Genomic DNA, 19,196 nt, shown 5'->3' with positions numbered 1-19,196 from the left:
ACACCCCAAGGCCAAATTGGATAGTTGTTAGCATGTGAGTCTGTTTGGATCCCTTTACTTTACCTGGAAGAATCCTGATGGATTTGATTTTCCAGTTGTGATAGATACAAGATACCAGATGCAGACTTCCTATTCAGGGGAGGAAAACAAAAGAGATATAGAAGTGGGTGGGTTGGGGGGCCTCTTGTAGACTCACATTGCAGAATCTCCTGTATATGAAGTTGTGTGCTTACCTGTTTATTCTCTCTGTACTACAAGCTTCTCAAAGTCAAGGACCACTGTCTCTTTAATCTCTGAATCCCCTTCACCTAGCACAGTGCCTTGAATACTATGGATGGCCATAGATGTCTGATAGACAAGTGAATGCATGAATGGAGGGATGTGAAGCAGAAGGAAACATCTATAGGCCAAAAAGTATTTTGGGGGCACCTAGGGATACAGCAATGGTGAGAGTAGGCTCTGAAGCCAAACTACTAGGGTTTCCATCCTGGTGCCACCTCCCCACACCACATAACCTTGAACAAAGCACCCCACCTCTCTAGGCTTCCATTTCTCATCTGTAAAATGCTAATAAACTAGATTATGATGGTCTTTATCTTGTGAGATTGTTATGGGGTTTAATGAGTTATAGTATCCTGGGTTGGGCAAGGCATTACATCCTTATGACAGCCAATCTAGATTTTAAATAGAAGTATGAAAGGTGTATTGAGCTAGAGATCTTGGAAGGCTTTGATGGATGATATGGAAAGATCTAGAAAAGTTCAAGACATGAGGATATTGGGTTTGGGGAAGAGGCTAAAAATGGCTAGAAGAGGCTGAATATAGGAAATCAATGGAATTCCAATGAGATTGTCAGGGGGAAAATGAAAGAATTGAGTGGTTAGGCAGCTTGTGTTCTGAGCATATGAAACTTCCCACAATGACCAATGGACTTTTCCTTCAGAGGGCTTAAGGGCTTTTGGCTGTGTTTATATGTTTATCCCAGTTTTTTTGTTCTTTAGGAAAACAGATCTCCTCTTTAGGCTTATGGGAAATTAGTAAAAGGTAACTTTTAATGCTATTTTGAAACTTTATTCTGAGTTTTGAGTCATTTTTATTTCTTCGCCATGGACCTTCCTGTAGTGTACAAAAGAGATGTAGTGTTCTACTAACTCTACCTTCTATATATTACATACTATATTACAGGTTATTTATTAATATTACATACTTCTTTTAAACTATTATCATTTGACCATGCAATATATTTACATAATTCAAGAATCAACATGATGTGAAAGCCATACCTTGAGAAATCTTACTCTCTCCAGCGATCTGCTTCTGTTCCTACCTAAGGAGCCACATGCATTAGTTTCTTATGGTTGCAACCAGTGTTTCTTAATGCAAATTAAGCAAATACAAATATATTCTTCATTTTTCTCATTCTTATGGGAATTCTCAAGCACAACAATTTATTTTCCCAATTCTCTAGAGAAGGGCCCTTGAATTACTTCAGATCTCTTGTTACAGAAATGCTCACATGTACTCTAGTTTTATGTTTTCAGGTCTATTTGTGAGATATGCTACAGGTACTTCCGGGAAGTGGGATTGCTGGACAAATGGTAAACATAATTATAATTTTGATAGATATTGCCTCATTGACCTCTTTACGGGTTATGTCATTCCTGTGAGCAGATATGAGCCTTCTTGTGTTCCACAACCTCCCAACTCAATATCTTGTCACACAAATGTTGGTCTAAGAGGTGAAATGTGCCTTCTCAGTTAGATTAAACTTGCATTCCTCTTACTATGACTATACTTAAGCATCTTTTCATGTGATTGAGAACCATTTCTATTTCTTTTATTTTGTAAATCATGCATTTATGTCCTTTGCCTAATTTCTATTTCTTTTTTTAAAAATAAATTTATTTTTCATTGGTGTTCAATTTACCAACATACAGAATAACACCCAGTGCTCATCCCGTCAAGTGCCCCCCCCCAGTGCCCGTCACTCATTCACCCCCACCCCCCACCCACCTCCCCTTCCATCACCCCTAGTTCATTTCCCAGAGTTAGGAGTCTTTATGTTCTGTCTCCCTTTCTGATATTTCCCACACATTTCTTCTCCTTTCCCTTATATTCCCTTTCACTATTATTTATATTCCCCAAATGAATGAGAACATATAATGTTTGTCCTTCTCCGATTGACTTACTTCACTCAGCATAATACCCTCCAGTTCCATCCACGTTGAAGCAAATGGTGGGTATTTGTCGTTTCTAATGACTGAGTAATATTCCATTGTATACATAAACCACATCTTCTTTATCCATTCATCTTTCGATGGACACCGAGGCTCCTTCCACAGTTTGGCTATTGTGGACATTGCTGCTAGAAACATCGGGGTGCAGGTGTCCCGGTGTTTCATTGCATCTGTATCTTTGGGGTAAATCCCCAATAGTGCAATTGCTGGATCATAGGGCAGGTCTATTTTTAAATCTTTGAGGAACCTCCACACAGTTTTCCAGAGTGGCTGCACCAGTTCACATTCCCACCAACAGTGTAAGAGTGTTCCCTTTTCTCCACATCCTCTCCAACATTTGTGGTTTCCTGCCTTGTTAATTTTCCCCATTCTCACTGGTGTGAGGTGGTATCTCATTGTGTTTTGATTTGTATTTCCCTGCTGGCAAGTGATGCAGAGCATTTTCTCATGTGCATGTTGGCCATGTCTATGTCTTCCTCTGTGAGATTTCTGTTCATGTCTTTTACCCATTTCATGATTGGATTGTTTCTTTGGTGTTGAGTTTAATAAGTTCTTTATAGATCTTGGAAACTAGCCCTTTATCTGATACGTCATTTGCAAATAGCTTCTCCCATTCTGTAGGTTGTCTTTTAGTTTTGTTGTCTGTATCCTTTGCTGTGCAAAAGCTTCTTATCTTGATGAAGTCCCAATAGTTCATTTTTGCTTTTGTTTCTTTTGCCTTCGTGGATGTATCTTGCAAGAAGTTACTGTGGCTGAGTTCCAAAAGGGTGTTGCCTGTGTTCTCCTCTAGGATTTTCATGGAATCTTGTCTCACATTTAGATCTTTCATCCATTTTGAGTTTATCTTTGTGTATGGTGTAAGAGAATGGTCTAGTTTCATTCTTCTGCATGTGGATGTCCAATTTTCCCAGCACCATTTATTGAAGAGATTGTCTTTATTCCAATGGATAGTCTTTCCTCCTTTATCGAATATTAGTTGACCATAAAGTTCAGGGTCCACTTCTGGGTTCTCTATTCTGTTCCATTGATCTATGTGTCTGTTTTTGTGCCAGTACCACACTGTCTTGATGACCACAGCTTTGTAGTACAACCTGAAATCTGGCATTGTGATGCCCCCAGATATGGTTTTCTTTTTTAAAATTCCCCTGGCTATTCGGGGTCTTTTCTGATTCCACACAAATCTTAAAATAATTTGTTCTAACTCTCTGAAGAAAGTCGATGGTATTTTGATAGGGATTGCATTAAACGTGTAAATTGCCCTGGGTAACATTGACATTTTCACAATATTAATTCTGCCAATCCATGAGCATGGAATATTTTTCCATCTCTTTGTGTCTTCCTCAATTTCTTTCAGAAGTGTTCTATAGTTTTTAGGGTATAGATCCTTTACCTCTTTGGTTAGATTTATTCCTAGGTATCTTATGCTTTTGGTGCAATTGTAAATGGGATTGACTCCTTAATCTCTCTTTCTTCAGTCTCATTGTTAGTGTATAGAAATGCCACTGATTTCTGGGCATTGATTTTGTATCCTGCCATGCTACCAAATTGCTGTATGAGTTCTAGCAATCTTGGGGTGGGGGCTTTTGGGTTTTCTACGGAGTATCATGTCATTGGCGAAGAGGGAGAGTTTGACTACTTCTTTGTAAATTTGAATGCCTTTAATGTCTTTTTATTGTCTAATTGCTGAGGCTAGGACTTCCAGTACTATGTTGAATAGCAGTGGTAAGAGTGGACATCCCTGTCTTGTTCCTGATCTTAGGGGAAAGGCTCCCAGTGCTTCCCCATTGAGAATGATATTTGCTGTGGGCTTTTCATAGATGGCTTTTAAGATGCTGAGGAATGTTCCCTCTATCCCTACACTCTCAAGAGTTTTGATGAGGAATGGATGCTGTATTTTGTCAAATGCTTTCTCCGCATCTAATGAGAGGATCATATGGTTCTTGGTTTTTCTCTTGCTGATATGATGAATCACATTGATTGTTTTACAGGTGTTGAACCAGCCTTGTGTCCCAGGGATAAATCCTACTTGGTCATGGTGAATAATTTTCTTAATGTACTGTTGGATCCTATTGGCTAGTATCTTGTTGAGAATTTTTGCATCCATGTTCATCAGGGATATTGGTCTGTAATTCTCCTTTTTGGTGGGGTCTTTGTCTGGTTTTGGAATTAAGGTGATGCTGGCCTCATAGAACGAATTTGGAAGTACTCCATCTCTTTCTATCTTTCCAAACAGCTTTAGGAGAATAGGTATGGTTTCTTCTTTAAACGTTTGATAAAATTCCCCTGGGAAGCCATCTGGCCCTGGACTCTTGTATCTTGGGAGGTTTTTGATGACTGCTTCAATTTCCTCCCTGGTTATTGGCCTGTTCAGGTTTTCTATTTCTTCCTGTTCCAGTTTTGGTAGTTTGTGGCTTTCCAGGAATGCGTCCATTTCTTCTAGATTGCTTAATTTATTGGCATATAGCTGTTCATAATATGTTTTTAAAATCGTTTGTATTTCCTTGGTGTTGGTAGTGATCTCTCCTTTCTCATTCATGATTTTATTAATTTGAGTCTTCTCTCTCTTCTTTTTAATAAGGCTGGCTAATGGTTTATCTATCTTATTAATTCTTTCAAAGAACCAACTCCTGGTTCTGTTGATCTGTTCCACAGTTCTTCTGGTCTCAATTTCGTTGAGTTCTGCTCGAATCTTTATTAACTCTCTTCTTCTGCTGGGTGTAGGATCTATTTGATGTTTTTTCTCTAGCTCCTTTATGTGTAAGGTTAGCTTTTGTATTTGAGTTCTTTCCAGTTTTTGAATGGATGCTTGTATTGCAATGTATTTCCCCCTTAGGACTGCTTTTGCTGCATCCTAAAGATTTTGAACGGTTGTGTCTTCATTCTCTATTTTTTTTAAATTTTTTTAAATTTATTTTTGATAGTCACACACACACACACAGAGAGGGGGAGAGAGAGGCAGAGACATAGGCAGAGGGAGAAGCAGGCTCCATGCACCGGGAGCCCGACGTGGGATTTGATCCCGGGTCTCCAGGATCGCGCCCTGGGCCAAAGGCAGGCGCTAAACCGCTGCGCCACCCAGGGATCCCTGTATCTTCATTCTCATTAGTTTCCATGAATCTTTAATTCTTCCTTAATTTCCTGGTTGACCCTTTCATCTTTTAGCAGGATGGTCCTTAACTTCCACGTGTTTGAGGTCCTTTCAAACTTCTTGTTGTGATTTAGTTCTAATTTCAAGGCATTATGGTCTGAGAATATGCAGGGGACGATCCCAATCTTTTGGTATCGGTTCAGACCTGATTTGTGACCCAGAATGTGGTCTATTCTGGAGAAAGTTCCATGTGCACTTGAGAAGAATGTGTATTCAGTTGAGTTTGGATGTAAAGTTCTGTAGATATCTGTGAAATCCATCTGGTCCAGTGTGTATCATTTAAAGCTCTCATTTCTTTGGAGATGTTGTACTTAGAAGACCTTTCGAGTATAGAAAGAGCTAGATTGAAGTCACCGAGTATAAGTGTATTATTATCTAAGTATTTCTTCACTTTGGTTATTAATTCATTGATATATTTGGCAGCTCCCACATTCGGGGCATATATATTGAGGATTGTTAAGTCCTCTTGTTGGATAGATCCTTTAAGTATGATACAGTGTCTCTCTCATCTCTCACTACAGTCTTTGGGGTAAATTTTAGTTTATCTGATATAAGGATGGCTACCCCTGCTTTCTTTTGAGGACCATTTGAATGGTAAATGGTTCTCCAACCTTTTATTTTCAGGCTGTAGGTGTCCTTCTGTGTAAAATGAGTCTCTTGTAGGCAGCAAATAGATGGGTCCTGCTTTTTTATCCAGTCTGAAATCCTGCGCCTTTTGATGGGGTCATTAAGCCCGTTCACATTCAGAGTTACTATTGAGAGATATGAGTTTAGTGTCATCATGATATCTATTCAGTCCTTGTTTTTGTGGATTGCTCCACTGAACTTCTTCTTAAAGGGGAATTTTAAGAGTCCCCCTTAAAATTTCTTGCAGAGCTGGTTTGGAGGTCACATATTCTTTCAGTTGCTGCCTGTCTTGGAAGCTCTTTATCTCTCCTTCCATTTTGAATGAGAGCCTTGCTGGATAAAGTATTCTTGGTTGCATGTTCTTCTCATTTAGGACCCTGAATATATCCTGCCAGCCCTTTCTGGCCTGCCAGGTCTCTGTGGAGAGGTCTGCTGTTACCCTAATACTCCTCCCCATAAAAGTCAGGGATTTCTTGTCTCTTGCTGCTTTAAGGATCTTCTCTTTATCTTTGGAATTTGCAAGCTTCACTATTAAATGTCGAGGTGTTGAACGGTTTTTATTGATTTTAGGGGGGGGATCTCTCTATTTCCAGGATCTGAATGCCTCTTTCCCTTCCCAGATTAGGAAAGTTTTCAGCTAGAATTTGTTCAAATACATATTCTGTCCCTGAACTCTGTCCCTTTCGGCGTCCTCAGGAACACCAATTAAACGTAAGTTTTTCTTCCTCAGGCTGTCTTTTATTTCCCTTAATCTATCTTCATGGTCTTTTAATTGTTTGTCTCTTTTTTCCTCAGTTTCCCTCTTTGCTATCAACTTGTCTTCTATGTCACTCACTCGTTCTTCCACCTCGTTAACCCTCGTCGTTAGGACTTCTAGTTTGGATTGCATCTCATTCAATTGATTTTTAATTTCTGCCTGATTAGCTCTAAATTCTGCAGTCATGAAGTCTCTTGAGTCCTTTATGCTTTTTTTCTAGAGCCACCAGTAGCTGTATAATAGTGCTTCTGAATTGGCTTTCTGACATTGAATTGTAATCCAGATTTTGTAACTCTGTGGGAGAGAGGACTGTTTCTGATTCTTTCTTTTGAGGTGAGGTTTTCCTTCTAGTCATTTTGCTCAGTGCAGAGTGGCCAAAAGCAAGTTGTATTGGGAAAAGGAGAAAAAGAGAAGAGAGAAAGAAGGAAAGAAAAAAGAAAGAGGGAAAAAAAAGGAAGAAAAAAACTAAAAAAAAAAGAAGAAAAAAGAAAAAGAAAGAAAGGGAAAAAAGGGGGTGGGGGAAGGAAACAAATCAAAAAGCAAAACAAAACAAAACAAAACAACAACAAAAAAAAAAAGAAAAGAAAAGAAAAGAAAAAAAGAACCACGGGGGAGTATCTTCTGATTCTGTGTACTTTAAGTCCCTTGGCTTCCCCTGGAAATTGTCCGTCTAGCGGGTCTTCTGGGGGAGGGGCCTGTTGTGCTGATTTTCAGGTGTTAGTAGTTGGGGGAGCTGCTGTGCCCCTGCCTGGTGCAGGGCTCAGTGGGGGTTGTTTACCCCGTGAGGCCCCAGGAGCAACAGCCCCAGTGGCGGGGCCAGCTCTGGAAACCTGGATTCAGCTCCGGCAGGAACTCCGGAGCTCTCCGTCTGCAGGGCCTGGAGGCTCCGGGGTGGGGCCACTGATCTGCTCAGCTCGGGGCAGGAGCGTCCTTGCTGTCCTGGGCCCTCCCGGCCTCTGCCTGTCCCGGGGGAGGCCGGATCCTGGGCTGTGTCCCGGCGCCCTGTGCTCCGGAGCCTGCGCTGTTGGATTCGCGCTCCCGGCCGTGCAGCCCCCTCCGCGGAGCCGCGGCCCGAGCCCCTCCGAGCTGGTCCTGGAACCGCGCAGCCCCCTCCGCACGGAGCCTCTTCCTCTGCCCGAGCCCAGCCGAGCTGCTCCCGAGGCCCCGCAGCCCCCTCCGCGGAGCCGCCGCCCGAAATCCTCCGAGCTGCTCCGGGTCCCGCCGTGAGCGCTGCAGCCCTTAGGGAGCTCGGCGCACTCTCCTAGGCGCGCAGTTGCTCTGTTACTGTCCCAGGGAGCCCGAGGGCATCGCCGCCCTCCTGGGTCCTGCTCCAACTCCCCGCGAGCCCCTTTCCGCCCGGGAAGGTTGGTGCAGCTCCTGCTTCTCCGGGACGGGGCTCTCCTGTCCTGGGGACACTCGCCCCGGCCTCAGCCCGGCTCCTCCCGGGCCCCTCCCCCTTGGAAGCCTTTGTTTCTTTATTTCTTTTTTCCCATCTTCCTACCTTGATAGAAGCGCGAACTCTTCTCACTGTAGCATTGGGTGTTCTGTCTTTAATTCTCAGGCCGAATTCATAGATTTTCAGGATAATTTGAAGGTTTTCTAGGTAATTTGGTGGGGACAGGTGATTAGGAGACCCTACTCTTCCGCCTTCTTGCCCCTCCTCCCTGAATTGGCTTTCTGACATTGAATTGTAATACAGATTTTGTAACTCTGTGGGAGAGAGGACTGTTTCTGATTCTTTCTTTTGAGGTGAGGTTTTCCTTCTAGTCATTTTGCTCAGTGCAGAGTGGCCAAAAACAAGTTGTATTGGGAAAAGGAGCAAAAGAGAGGAGAGAAAGAAGGAAAGAAAAGAGAAAAGGAAAAAAGAAAAAAGGAAGAAGAAAAAAAAGAAACAAAAGAGAAGAAAAAGAGAAAGAAAAAGAAAGGAAAAAAAGGGGGTGGGGGAAGCAAACAAATCAAAAAGCAAAAAAAAAAAAAAAAAAAAAAAAAAAAAACCAACACGAGGGAGTATCTTCTGATTCTGTGTACTTTAAGTCCCTTGACTTCCCCTGGAACTTGTCCGTCTAGCGGGTCTTCTGGGGGAGGGGCCTGTTGTGCTGATTTTCAGGTGTTAGCACTTGGGGGAGCTGCTCTGCCCCTGCCTGGTGCAGGGCTCAGTGGGGGTTGTTTACCCCGTGAGGCCCCAGGAGGAACAACCGCAGTGGTGGGGCCAGCTCTGGAGCCCTGGAGTCAGCCCCCGCAGTAACCACAGAGCTCTCCGTCTGCAGGGCCTGGAGGCTCCAGGGTGGGGCCGCTGATCTGCTCAGCTCGTGGCAGGAGCGTCCTTGCTGTCCTGGGCCCTCCCGGCCTCTGCCTGTCCCGGGGGGAGGCCGGATCCTGGGCTGTGTCCCGGCGCCCTGTGCTCCCGGGCCTGTGCTGTTGGATTCGCGCTCCCGCCCGCGCAGCCGCCTCTCTGCGGAGCTGACGCCGGGAGCCCCTCCGAGCTGCTCCCGGAGCCGCGCAGCCCCCTCTGCAGGGAGCCTCTGCCCAAGCTGCCCCGGAGCTGCTCCCGGGTCCAGCCGTGTCCTGCAGCCCTTTAGGGAGCTCCGCGCAGTTCCTCTATTACTGTCCCAGGGAGCCTGAGGGCATCCTCGCCCTCCTGGGGTCCTGCTCCAACTCCCTGCGAGCCCCTTTCCGCCCGGGAAGGTTGGTGCAGCTCCTGCTTCTCCGGGACGGGGCTCTCCTGTCCTGGGGACACTCGCCCCGGCCTCAGCCCGGCTCCTCGCGGGGCCCCTCCCCCTTGGAGGCCTTTTGTTTCTTTATTTCTTTTTCCTGGTCTTCCTACCTTGATAGAAGCGCGAACTCTTCTCACTGTAGTATTCCAGCTGGTCTCTCTTTAAATCTCAGGCCGAATTCGTAGATTTTCAGGATAATTTGAAGGTTATCTAGGTAATTTGGTGGGGACAGGTGATTTGGAGACCCTACTCTTCCGCCATCTTGCCCCTCCTCCTCTATTTCTTAATACTTTTTGTTGTTTGAGTTAGACTTGGATAGGACACTGCCTTTTAAAAGCTCACACTAATGGAGGAGCCATTGTATCTATAATATCTGTCTATCTATCTATCTATCTATCTATCTATCTATCTATCTATCTCTACATCTATCTTTATTTATAGCTATACCTTAGGTAGATATCTATGTGTCCATATCTCTCTACTTCCCTATTTATCCATATCTCTGTGTATATGTATATATATAGGAAGAAACACAGTATAATGTCTAAGCATTATGATAAAAGGCTGTAGAAGTTGTTTGGGGCCCAGTGAGGTAGGCTAATGTCCCATCCAAGTTGGAATGGAAGGGAGTTCTAAGTATATTCTTTCTAGGCCAACTGGGGAGAGGGATTTGAAGAGCAGTTCATGTTGAAGAAATCATGAGCTCCTAGTTCCTTGTTCCTTCGTGATGCTCTCTGGTCCTCATAGGCCCCCCCACCCTTTAGCACCAGCCACTTAGTGAGTGCTAACTACATGTTCCCTGAGAGTAGTAACTCAAGAGGAGTCTGATGTAAGAGCCCTGTTGAGGTGTGAGAAGGCTGGGGCAGTGGCATGGGGCAAGGTCATGATCACGGGGCAGACTCTGGCAGCATTTTACTCTTTCTCAATCCTTTCTCTCCCTGGCAGGGAATGCCAGAACCTTCTTGAAGTCTTCTCTCAAAGAGCTGACCCGTTAAACTCCTTGCCATTCTCCCCTCTCTCCTTTTCATCTCTTTACTTCAGTTAAACCCCTCATTTCCCTGCCTTCATCACCCACTTCTGACCACCTCTCTTTTATGTCTAGCATCCTTGCCCCACTCTCCAGGCCACTATGCTAGAAATAATCTTCATATTATTTGTCTGAAAATTGTCTTGCCTTCCTCTCCCCTCCCTGCAGCTGCGTCCCCCTCCTCTTCTGTAAACTCGCAAAGACAGATGTTATATTAGTTCCCTAACACTACCATAACAAAGTGTCACAAACTTGGTGGCTTAAGACAACAGAAATCTATTCTCACAATTCTGGAGGCCAGATGTCCAAAATCAAGATATTGGCCAAACCATCTTCCCTCAAAGGCTGTAGGGGATGATCCTTCTTTGCCTTCTCCTCGCTTCTGGCAGTTTCCAGCAATCTTTGATATTCCTGGGCTTGTGGCAGCATCACCAATTTCTGCCTCTGTCTTTACATGGCTCTCTTCCCTGTGTGAGTATGTGTATCCAAATTTCCCTTCCTTCTAAGGACACCAGCCATTGGATTAGGGCCCACTCTGATCCTGTATGTCCTCATTTTTACTTAATTACATCTGAAAAGACCCTATTCCTGAATAGTACTTTCCAGGTACTGGGGGTCAGGACTTTATCATAACATTTTTCGAAGGCACAACTCAATGGATAACAGATGCCTTGCTATATTGCTTGGCAATTTTTAGAGGGTGCTCGTAATCCGTGTGGAATGCAGCTTTATAACATCTGGTTAAGAACACACACTTTGGTGCAGATCTGAGTTTAAGTCTTGCCTCTGCCTCTTAGGATGTGACATTGGACACCTGACTTGACCTCTCTAAGCTACAGTGTTCATATTGGTAAGTGGGGAAAGTAGTCCCATCTATCCTATGGTTGTCATATTGGGTACATAGTATAGGACCACATAGGATATATCCCAGAAACAATTGGCCCTGTTGTTATGCAGGTAGCCTATTCTCATTCCTCCATTTGTACATGGTTACGTGGACTTAGAGCAGAGTTTAACACCAGACTTGCGAGTCCCAGCTGAATGCCCCACATACAGAGACCTGCACATTGTCAGCACAGTAAGCTCCCTGGACTAAGAGATGTCAAATCAACTCAAGATTTATCCATGAGACAAGTTGAGCTTTCCTTTCTCTGTGTCCCTCACTGTCCTTGTTTTGTCTGTGTGCCAAGCTTCAAGTGGCATAGAGTAAATGTTAAGAAAACAAACTTTTGGGAATGGGGTAGGGGATGTGAGCTTAGGTTACCTCAGTGAGATGCTCTTTATGTACAGTTCCCCTCTCCCCTCCCTTTCCTGTTTGTCCTATAAGCAAGCAAATTCCCTACTGGGTGGGATAGAACTCCCCTGTCTTGGTGTTCTGCTGATTTCATGCTTTTTGATACTGGTGTAGCTCTGAAGGAGTGATTGATAAAGACAAACCACCATTTGTTTTTTGGAGGAAAAATGAAAAGAAAAAAAATCCAGTCTTTTATCTCTGTGTCCCTCTAAATTGCCAAAGGTCTTATTGTGGAGAGAGTGAGCAAGTAAGGTTTTATCTTTCTGCTCCTGCTAAGTAGCCATGTGAGCATCAAAGCTCCCTTAAAGCTTTGTGAGTAGATACAAAACCAGGCTAGGCTCCACCAAGGAATGAGAGGCACTTCTGGGAAGTTGGGCTTCTTTGAAGGTGGCTATCTGGGGAGGAAGAAAGGGAGCTCCCAGTTTTCACATGAAAAGGGGAGGCTCTAATGAATATGAAGTCAACTGATGAAACCACTCTGTATAGGGGAAGCAAGATGCTGTCTTTACATTCAAAATGCTGGCTGCCTCTTGAAGAGGTAGGGTAATATTGCATAGTACAGTAATAATAATAATCATAAACACCATCAAGTTTTTCTATGTGCCTATCATGTGCTAGAACCTGTGATAAATCCTTTATATATGTAGTTTCACTTAATCCTCATCACAACCTTATAGCATAGGAATTGTTATAACCATGATATACTTGGGGAAATTGAGGCATAAAGGGTTAAATGACTTGCTTGAGGTCACACAGAGGCAGGATTTAAACCCAGGTCCACCTGACACCACAGTTTGCTCTTAACCACTAAATTCTATGGCCTCCTAAGACATTTTAAAGGATAAAAACAACAGGAGAACCTGGGTGGCTCAGGTCGTGATCCCAAGGTCCCAGGATGGAGTCTCATATCAGGCTCCCCTCAGGGAGCCTGCTTCTTCCTTGGCCTGTGTCTCTGCCTCTCTCTGTGTCTTTTATGAATAAATAAAATCTTTAAAAAAACAAGCAAACAAACAAACAACAATAAGAAATTTACCTTTATTCACTGACTAATAATATACATAGAGGAGGTAAGTGGTATGGGAGAGAGGGATAGGTCTAGATTTTGAGTAGGAAACAGGTTTTGTCTAATGTGTGCTTCTGGGTAAGTTACCTTGGATGTTATCAAGAACCCAGGAATTGTCCTTTCTACCCTTCCATGGTTAGTGTGACAGAGTTTGTTCTTAGGGTAGCTGCTCTCATGAATACAAGGTGGTTGCCATAGTTCCAGGCATCACATGTAGACCCTCCCTCACCAAAAGGTGTGCTTTTCCCTGCATACCTCCTTTTAAAAGCATGAAAACTTTCCTTTTAGAGTATCTTCCTCTGCCCCTACCTCCCAGCCATGTCTCATCAATCACTGGCAAGGGGATAGGAACTATCATAAGAATCTCAGACCAATCAGGTTCTCTTCCTGGGGAAATTGAGATAGAGTCCCTTTCCCTGAGGCTTGAGAGGAAAAGTGAACGTTACTGGTCCAACATTGGAGAAGGTAGGATGACTGGGGTAGGCATTCAAAAAATATCTTTCAGAGTGCCATGTGCCCAGCCCAGAGCCTGGCAGCTGACAGGGCTCCTTCCCTTTGCATCCATTCATCTGAACAAGGAGGGGGGAACAGTCCATTTTGATTAGTTAAGTTTCCAAGTATGAGTCATTTCTAAGAGATACATTGTGATGCCTTTATGCAACCTAATAACTCATTGAGAAAAGAGTATTCAGGGATAGACCTGGCTGAGAAATTTTCAGGAATGGAGAGGGACAGCAAGAGATCCATTTATCTTATCATTTCCAGAAAAAGACAAACTCATGACTCGCCTACAGATTATAAAATGAACATGTTTTAAAGAATTTATTTTACTCCTATGATACAAGGGAATTAAGCAGATATTATAACTGACATATTAGTTTGCTGGGGTTGCTATAGTCAAGCACCACAAACTGGGTGGCTTAGACAACAGGTTTATTCTTTCACAGTTCTTTCTGGAGGCTAGAAGTCTGAGATCAAGGTTATTGGAGTTAGATTTTTCTGAGGGCTGTGTAGGAGAATCTGTTCCATACCTTTCTCCCAGCTTTTGGTGATTTGCTGGAAATCTGTGGCATTCCTTAGTTTGTTAGATGCATTATCTGTGTATCTGCCTTCCTCTTTACATGGCATTCACTATGAATGTCTTTCTGTTTCTGTCAGAATCCCATCCCCCCTTTTATTTTTTATAAGGACACAGTTATGTTGGATTAAGACCCACCCTATGATGTCACCTTAACTTGATCATTTACAAATAATCTTTTCAAATAAGGTCATATTCATATGTACTGGGGTTAGGACTTCAATATTATTTTTTTTTGGGGGGGGGACGTTGTTCAATGTATAACAGTTGTTTCAAAGGAAAAGTCAAAACAACACAGATTTATACAAGTAAAGGAATGTTGAGATGAATTGCAAATTGGAGACAAAACTTTTTTTCCAGTTTCAAAGACAGTTAGGGTGACTGTGGGGTTGGTTAGTTAAATCATTACCAGACAGAATAGAAATTACGTATCTATCAGTTACCTACATGCTTACAAAGCTTTATGAAATAAAACCAATGAATAATGCTAGAGTCTCATAACCTGGAAGAGTGTGCTGTAGAAAGAGATACATAGTTTTCTAGTGAAACATAAAATATTTTTCTGTACTATTATTGTCCATTTATTTTTTTTTCTGTATATGAGTGGGCCCTAAAATCTGCTGTTCATTAAGTGGTCCTGAAAGGTGGTATGCATGATTTCCTTTCTTGGCAAACTTATAGCCACCTCTACTTTATAGGTCTGTTTCCTGTAACCCTGACTAGGAGATTTGGCCGTGTTTCCTCAGTGGGCCTTTTGGATGCTTGAGGCTAGCACTACCCTCTGTGGAGATGTACAGAGCATGTTACAGATGCTTTCTGTTCATTCCTTTGTAGTCACCTCAGGGAGGCAGGAATCCAGGCCACTCAGTGGAAGCATTGCTACTACTACATAAGCTGCAAGGGCATAATGTCCTGTTGTTATTATCTGTGTTGGCTGGGCCTGTTGAAATTCTTCCCACAGCCTCATGAGAGAAAGGGGCACACAGAGAAAGGAACAGGTGTTCAGGATGTCTATATATTAAAAAAAAGAAACACATGCAAGAACTTCATAAGAAAGTGTTTTAAGGAATTGTAGACACAGGGGCTCAAGAAGGAAATCTCTTTCTCCTTAATGAAAATAATGTTGGGAAAAGAGAAATTCAGGAATTCTCTCCCCTATGATTCATATCCCCAGATATTCTCTGGCATTCTCACTATATAGTTTCCTTTTTTTTTTTTTTTTTTTTTGTACTGTATTGCTTTTTTTTTTTTTTTTCCCCCAGAAAGAGAAAATCTTACTGGAGAAAACCATGCCAAGCCTGAGAACATTGAGTACCCAAGGCCAAGCTCAACAAGGGCAGAGAACTTTCCGGCAAGAAATTATCCCATCTGTAACAAGGCCAGTCTCATGGTCTACAGCTCACAATTGGCAAGAAGATAGTAAGTATCCTTTGCTCTGTTTGTCCTGCTCTTTAACTTACTCCCACTTACTTAAGCTTTTACCAGTTTTTCTAAGCATCACTCTGCTGGGAAGTTCCCCAAGCAGCTGTCCTGCCCTAGTCAAAAGTCTTAATCTTAAATTCTATTTCAGCACCATAGGGCCTCTTCAGGCAGAATCCATGCTGCAATGCCTAGGGGCCCTCATCATTTTTCTTTCTTGTCTCTTGGTAATCTCGTTTGTATGTCTGGAAAGAAAACAAGAGAAGGATACAGCACTTTTCACTGTGTCTATAGCTTTCAGGCCCAGTTTCTCTAAGACTTTTTAATTTCTTTTGAGACTTGGTAAGTATACCATTTTGCCTAGCTGACCCATCCTGTGGAACCCATGGCACTTCTATCTCTTCGGAATTATACACTCTTTCTAGACTTTGCCAGGTCCCCTCACCTATCCCTTCTTTTCACATGTTTTCCACTGACTAAGTGCGGTCTCTATGACAGACAATTTGCTAAGCACTTTGATGCATTACTTTATCCCACCTTCAAAGAGGCTTTGTGGGTTAGGTAAAATAATGACTCCAGGCTTAGAGTTGAGAAAATTAAGTTTAGGGCAGTTAGAAAACCTGCCTGTGGTCACAGAGCTAAGTTGAAGAGTCAGGATTTGAACCCAGGCTTCACTGACTGAAAAGCCAGAATAATTTACCTGCCCGATCGTGTGCCAAGGGATTGAAATGTATGAGAGTCTAGGAAAAGAATGCTGAAATCAATGTATTTCATCAGTTACACAACTTTAAGGATAATTGACTAGCTAAAAGTGATTTAGAGAGGAAGACTAGGGTTAGGTAAATTATGATGAGTTGCTGACATTCTCACAATGTGATGCTTCCCTCCCTCTGTTGGGTTGTTTCCTTTCATGGACTTTTCTCAGAGGCTGAGACTATCCTGGAGCCTTCATAACCTCTCTCTGAGGGCAAAGGTTACATGATTTTCAGGGGGCCAGACTTTTAATGAATTCTAGCAGAGATAGTCTTGAGTTAAATTTAGAAAAATAAAAAGTTTTATCTCTGGGATGCCCTCTCCCATTTTTTTAAAAGATTGATTGATTGATATGTGTGTGTGTGTGTGTGTGTGTGAGAGAGAGAGACAGAGAGAGAGGAGAGGCAGAGGGCGAAGCAGGGCTTAATCCCAGGACCCATCATGACCTGAGCCAAAGGCAGACACTCAACCAACTGAGCCAGCCAGGCACCCTCCTCTCCCATTTTTGATATTCTTTTCCTCTTTAAAGTAAACCCACTAACAAAGATACTTTGCTTGAGCAGACTTTAATCAGTCTCCTGGACCTTCCCGGGGCCCATCTCTGCATGTCCTTGTAAAATCTAGTTTTAGCAAGAACTTGATAAGTCAGTTTAACTAGAGCTACTCATCCTTGATACCTGATCGCCTTCGATATTATCTGGTTGGGCACATCATCTCCCAGGAGACGTCTGACCATCCTGATGATGGCTAGCTTTGTTTAATGTCTCATGAAATTTTCATGAGCAATTCAAGCATAATTATAGGAACAAGTGAATTAAAAAGAAGTAAATGGGATACAAGTTTATAAATGAACTTTTCAATAATAATTATGCTTTATAATATGTCTACTTAAAAATAGTTGTAAAAACCAAAGATGATATATATGAACCTAATGATAACCGCAAATCAAAAACCACTAATAGATATGCAAAGAATAAAGAGAAAGGAATCCAACTATAATATAACTAAAGAAAACCAGCAAACCATGAAAGAGAGCAAAAGAAGAAAGGATCAGAGAAAAACTACAAAAACAACCACAAAACAAATAACAAAATGGCAACAAATTCATATGTATTCATAGTTAATTAGAATGCAAATGGATTAAGTTCCAATCAAAAGACATAGTGTGACACAGTGTGTAAAAAAACAAGACCTATCTATATTCTGCCTTTAAGATACTTATTTCAGACCTAAAGACACCCGCAGATTGAAAGTAAGAGGATGGAGAAGCATTTATCATTCAAACGGATGTCAAAAGAAAGCCAGAGTATCAATACTTGTAATAGAAAAAATAGACTTTTAAACAAAGACTGTAAAAAGAGACAAAGAAGGAGACTGTATAATAATAAAGGAATCAATCCAGCAAGAAGCTATAACAATTGTAACTATGTGCCTAACATGGGAGCACTCAAGTATATGAAACAGTTAATGAAAAACATAAAGAAACTAATTGGTAGTAATACAATAATAGTAGGAGACTTTAACATCCCACTTACATTGATGGATACATCATCCAAACATAAAATCAACAAGAAAAACAGTGTTTTGAATAACACACTGAACCAGATAGATTTAACAGGTATACTCAGAACATTGCATCTTAAAACAGCAGACTGCACATTCTTTTATTTCTTTCTTTTTTAAAAAAGATTTTATTTACTTACTTGAGAGAGAAAGTGTGTGCAACATGTGTGCACATGTGAGTGGGGGAGGGGTGGAGGAAGAGGGAGAGAATCCTCAAGCAGACTCCTCACTGAGTATAGAGACCCACCCAGTGCACAATCCCAGGACCCTGAGATTGTGATCTGAGCCAATATAAAGAGTCAGATGCTTAACAAACTGAGCCACCTGGCACCCCTATAGGTTCTTTTCAAGTGTACACAGGAACATTCTCCAGGATAGATCACATATTAGGCCACAAAACAAACCTCAACAAATTAAAAAAAGATTGAAGTCATACTATGTATTTCTGACCACAATGCTATGAAACTAGAAATTAACTACAAGAAAAAATCTAGAAAGACCATGTATACATGGAAGTTAAATAACAGTGCTACTAAACAATGAATGGATCAATCAAGAAATCAATAAAGAAACCAAAAAGTACATGGAAACAAACAAAAATGGAAATGCAATGGTCCAGAACCTTTGTAGTGCAGCAAAAGCTGTTCTAAGAGGGAAGTTCATAGCAATACAGGCCTACATCAAGAAGCAAGAAAAATCTTGGGACACCTGGGTGGCTCAGCGGTTAAAGCATCTGCTTTCAGCTCAGGGTGTGATCCTGGAGTCCCAGGATCCAGTCCCACATCGGGCTCCCTGCATGGAGCCTGCTTCTCTCTCTGCCTATGTCTCTGCCTCTCTCTGTGTCTCTCGTGAATAAATAAATAAAATCTTAAAAAAAAATTAACTGTTAAAAAAAAAGCAAGAAAAGTCTCAAACAACTTAACCTTACACCTAAAGGAGCTAGAAAAAGAACAACAAACAAAACCCCAAAACAGTAGAAGGAAGGAAATAATAAAGATTAGAGCAGAAATAAATGATATAGAAACTAAAAAACCAATAGAACAGATCAATTAAATCAGGAGCTTATTCTTTGAAAAGATCAACAAAATTGACAAACTTCTAGCTGGACTCCGAGAGAGAGAAAGAGAGAGAGAGAGAGAGAACTAAAACAAAATCACAAATGAAAGAAATAATCACAGAAACACAAACAACTATAAGAGAATATTATGAAGAATATTATGGAAGCAGCCCATGTCCTTTGATAGATGAATGGATAAAGAAGATGTGGTATGTATATACAATGGAATATTATTAAGCCATAAAAAGAATGACATCTTGCCATTTGCAATGACATGGATGGAACTAGAGAATATAATGCTAAGTGAAATAAGTCAGAGAGAAAAATACCATATGATTTCACTCATATGTGGAAGTTAATAAACAAAACAAATAAGTAAAGGAGACCAAGAGGGACAAACCAAGAAAGAGACTCTTAACTATAGAGAGCAAACTGAAGGTTACCAGATGGGAGAGTGGT

General features: G+C 41.9%; 1 protein-coding gene across 2 annotated transcripts in view; it reads left to right on the top strand.

Moving 5' to 3' along the window:
• The window catches only part of EEA1 (early endosome antigen 1), a 411,681-nt gene that overhangs the window by 22,657 nt on the left and 369,828 nt on the right, over positions 1-19,196 (top strand). Inside the window, exon 3 of one of the 2 annotated variants that reach the window (XM_049093901.1) lies at positions 15,208-15,364. In XM_049093901.1, the coding sequence (XP_048949858.1) occupies positions 15,208-15,364 (157 nt within the window). Of the gene's footprint in view, positions 1-15,207; positions 15,365-19,196 lie in introns of those variants that run through there. The other variant, XM_049093902.1, reaches the window with a different exon arrangement.

This window comes from Canis lupus, chromosome 15 (assembly GCF_003254725.2).
Source record: "Canis lupus dingo isolate Sandy chromosome 15, ASM325472v2, whole genome shotgun sequence".
In the NCBI taxonomy this organism is placed as follows: Eukaryota; Metazoa; Chordata; class Mammalia; order Carnivora; family Canidae; genus Canis; species Canis lupus.
The sequence above is the reverse complement of the archived record's forward strand: the minus strand, read 5'-3'. Positions and strand labels throughout refer to the sequence as shown.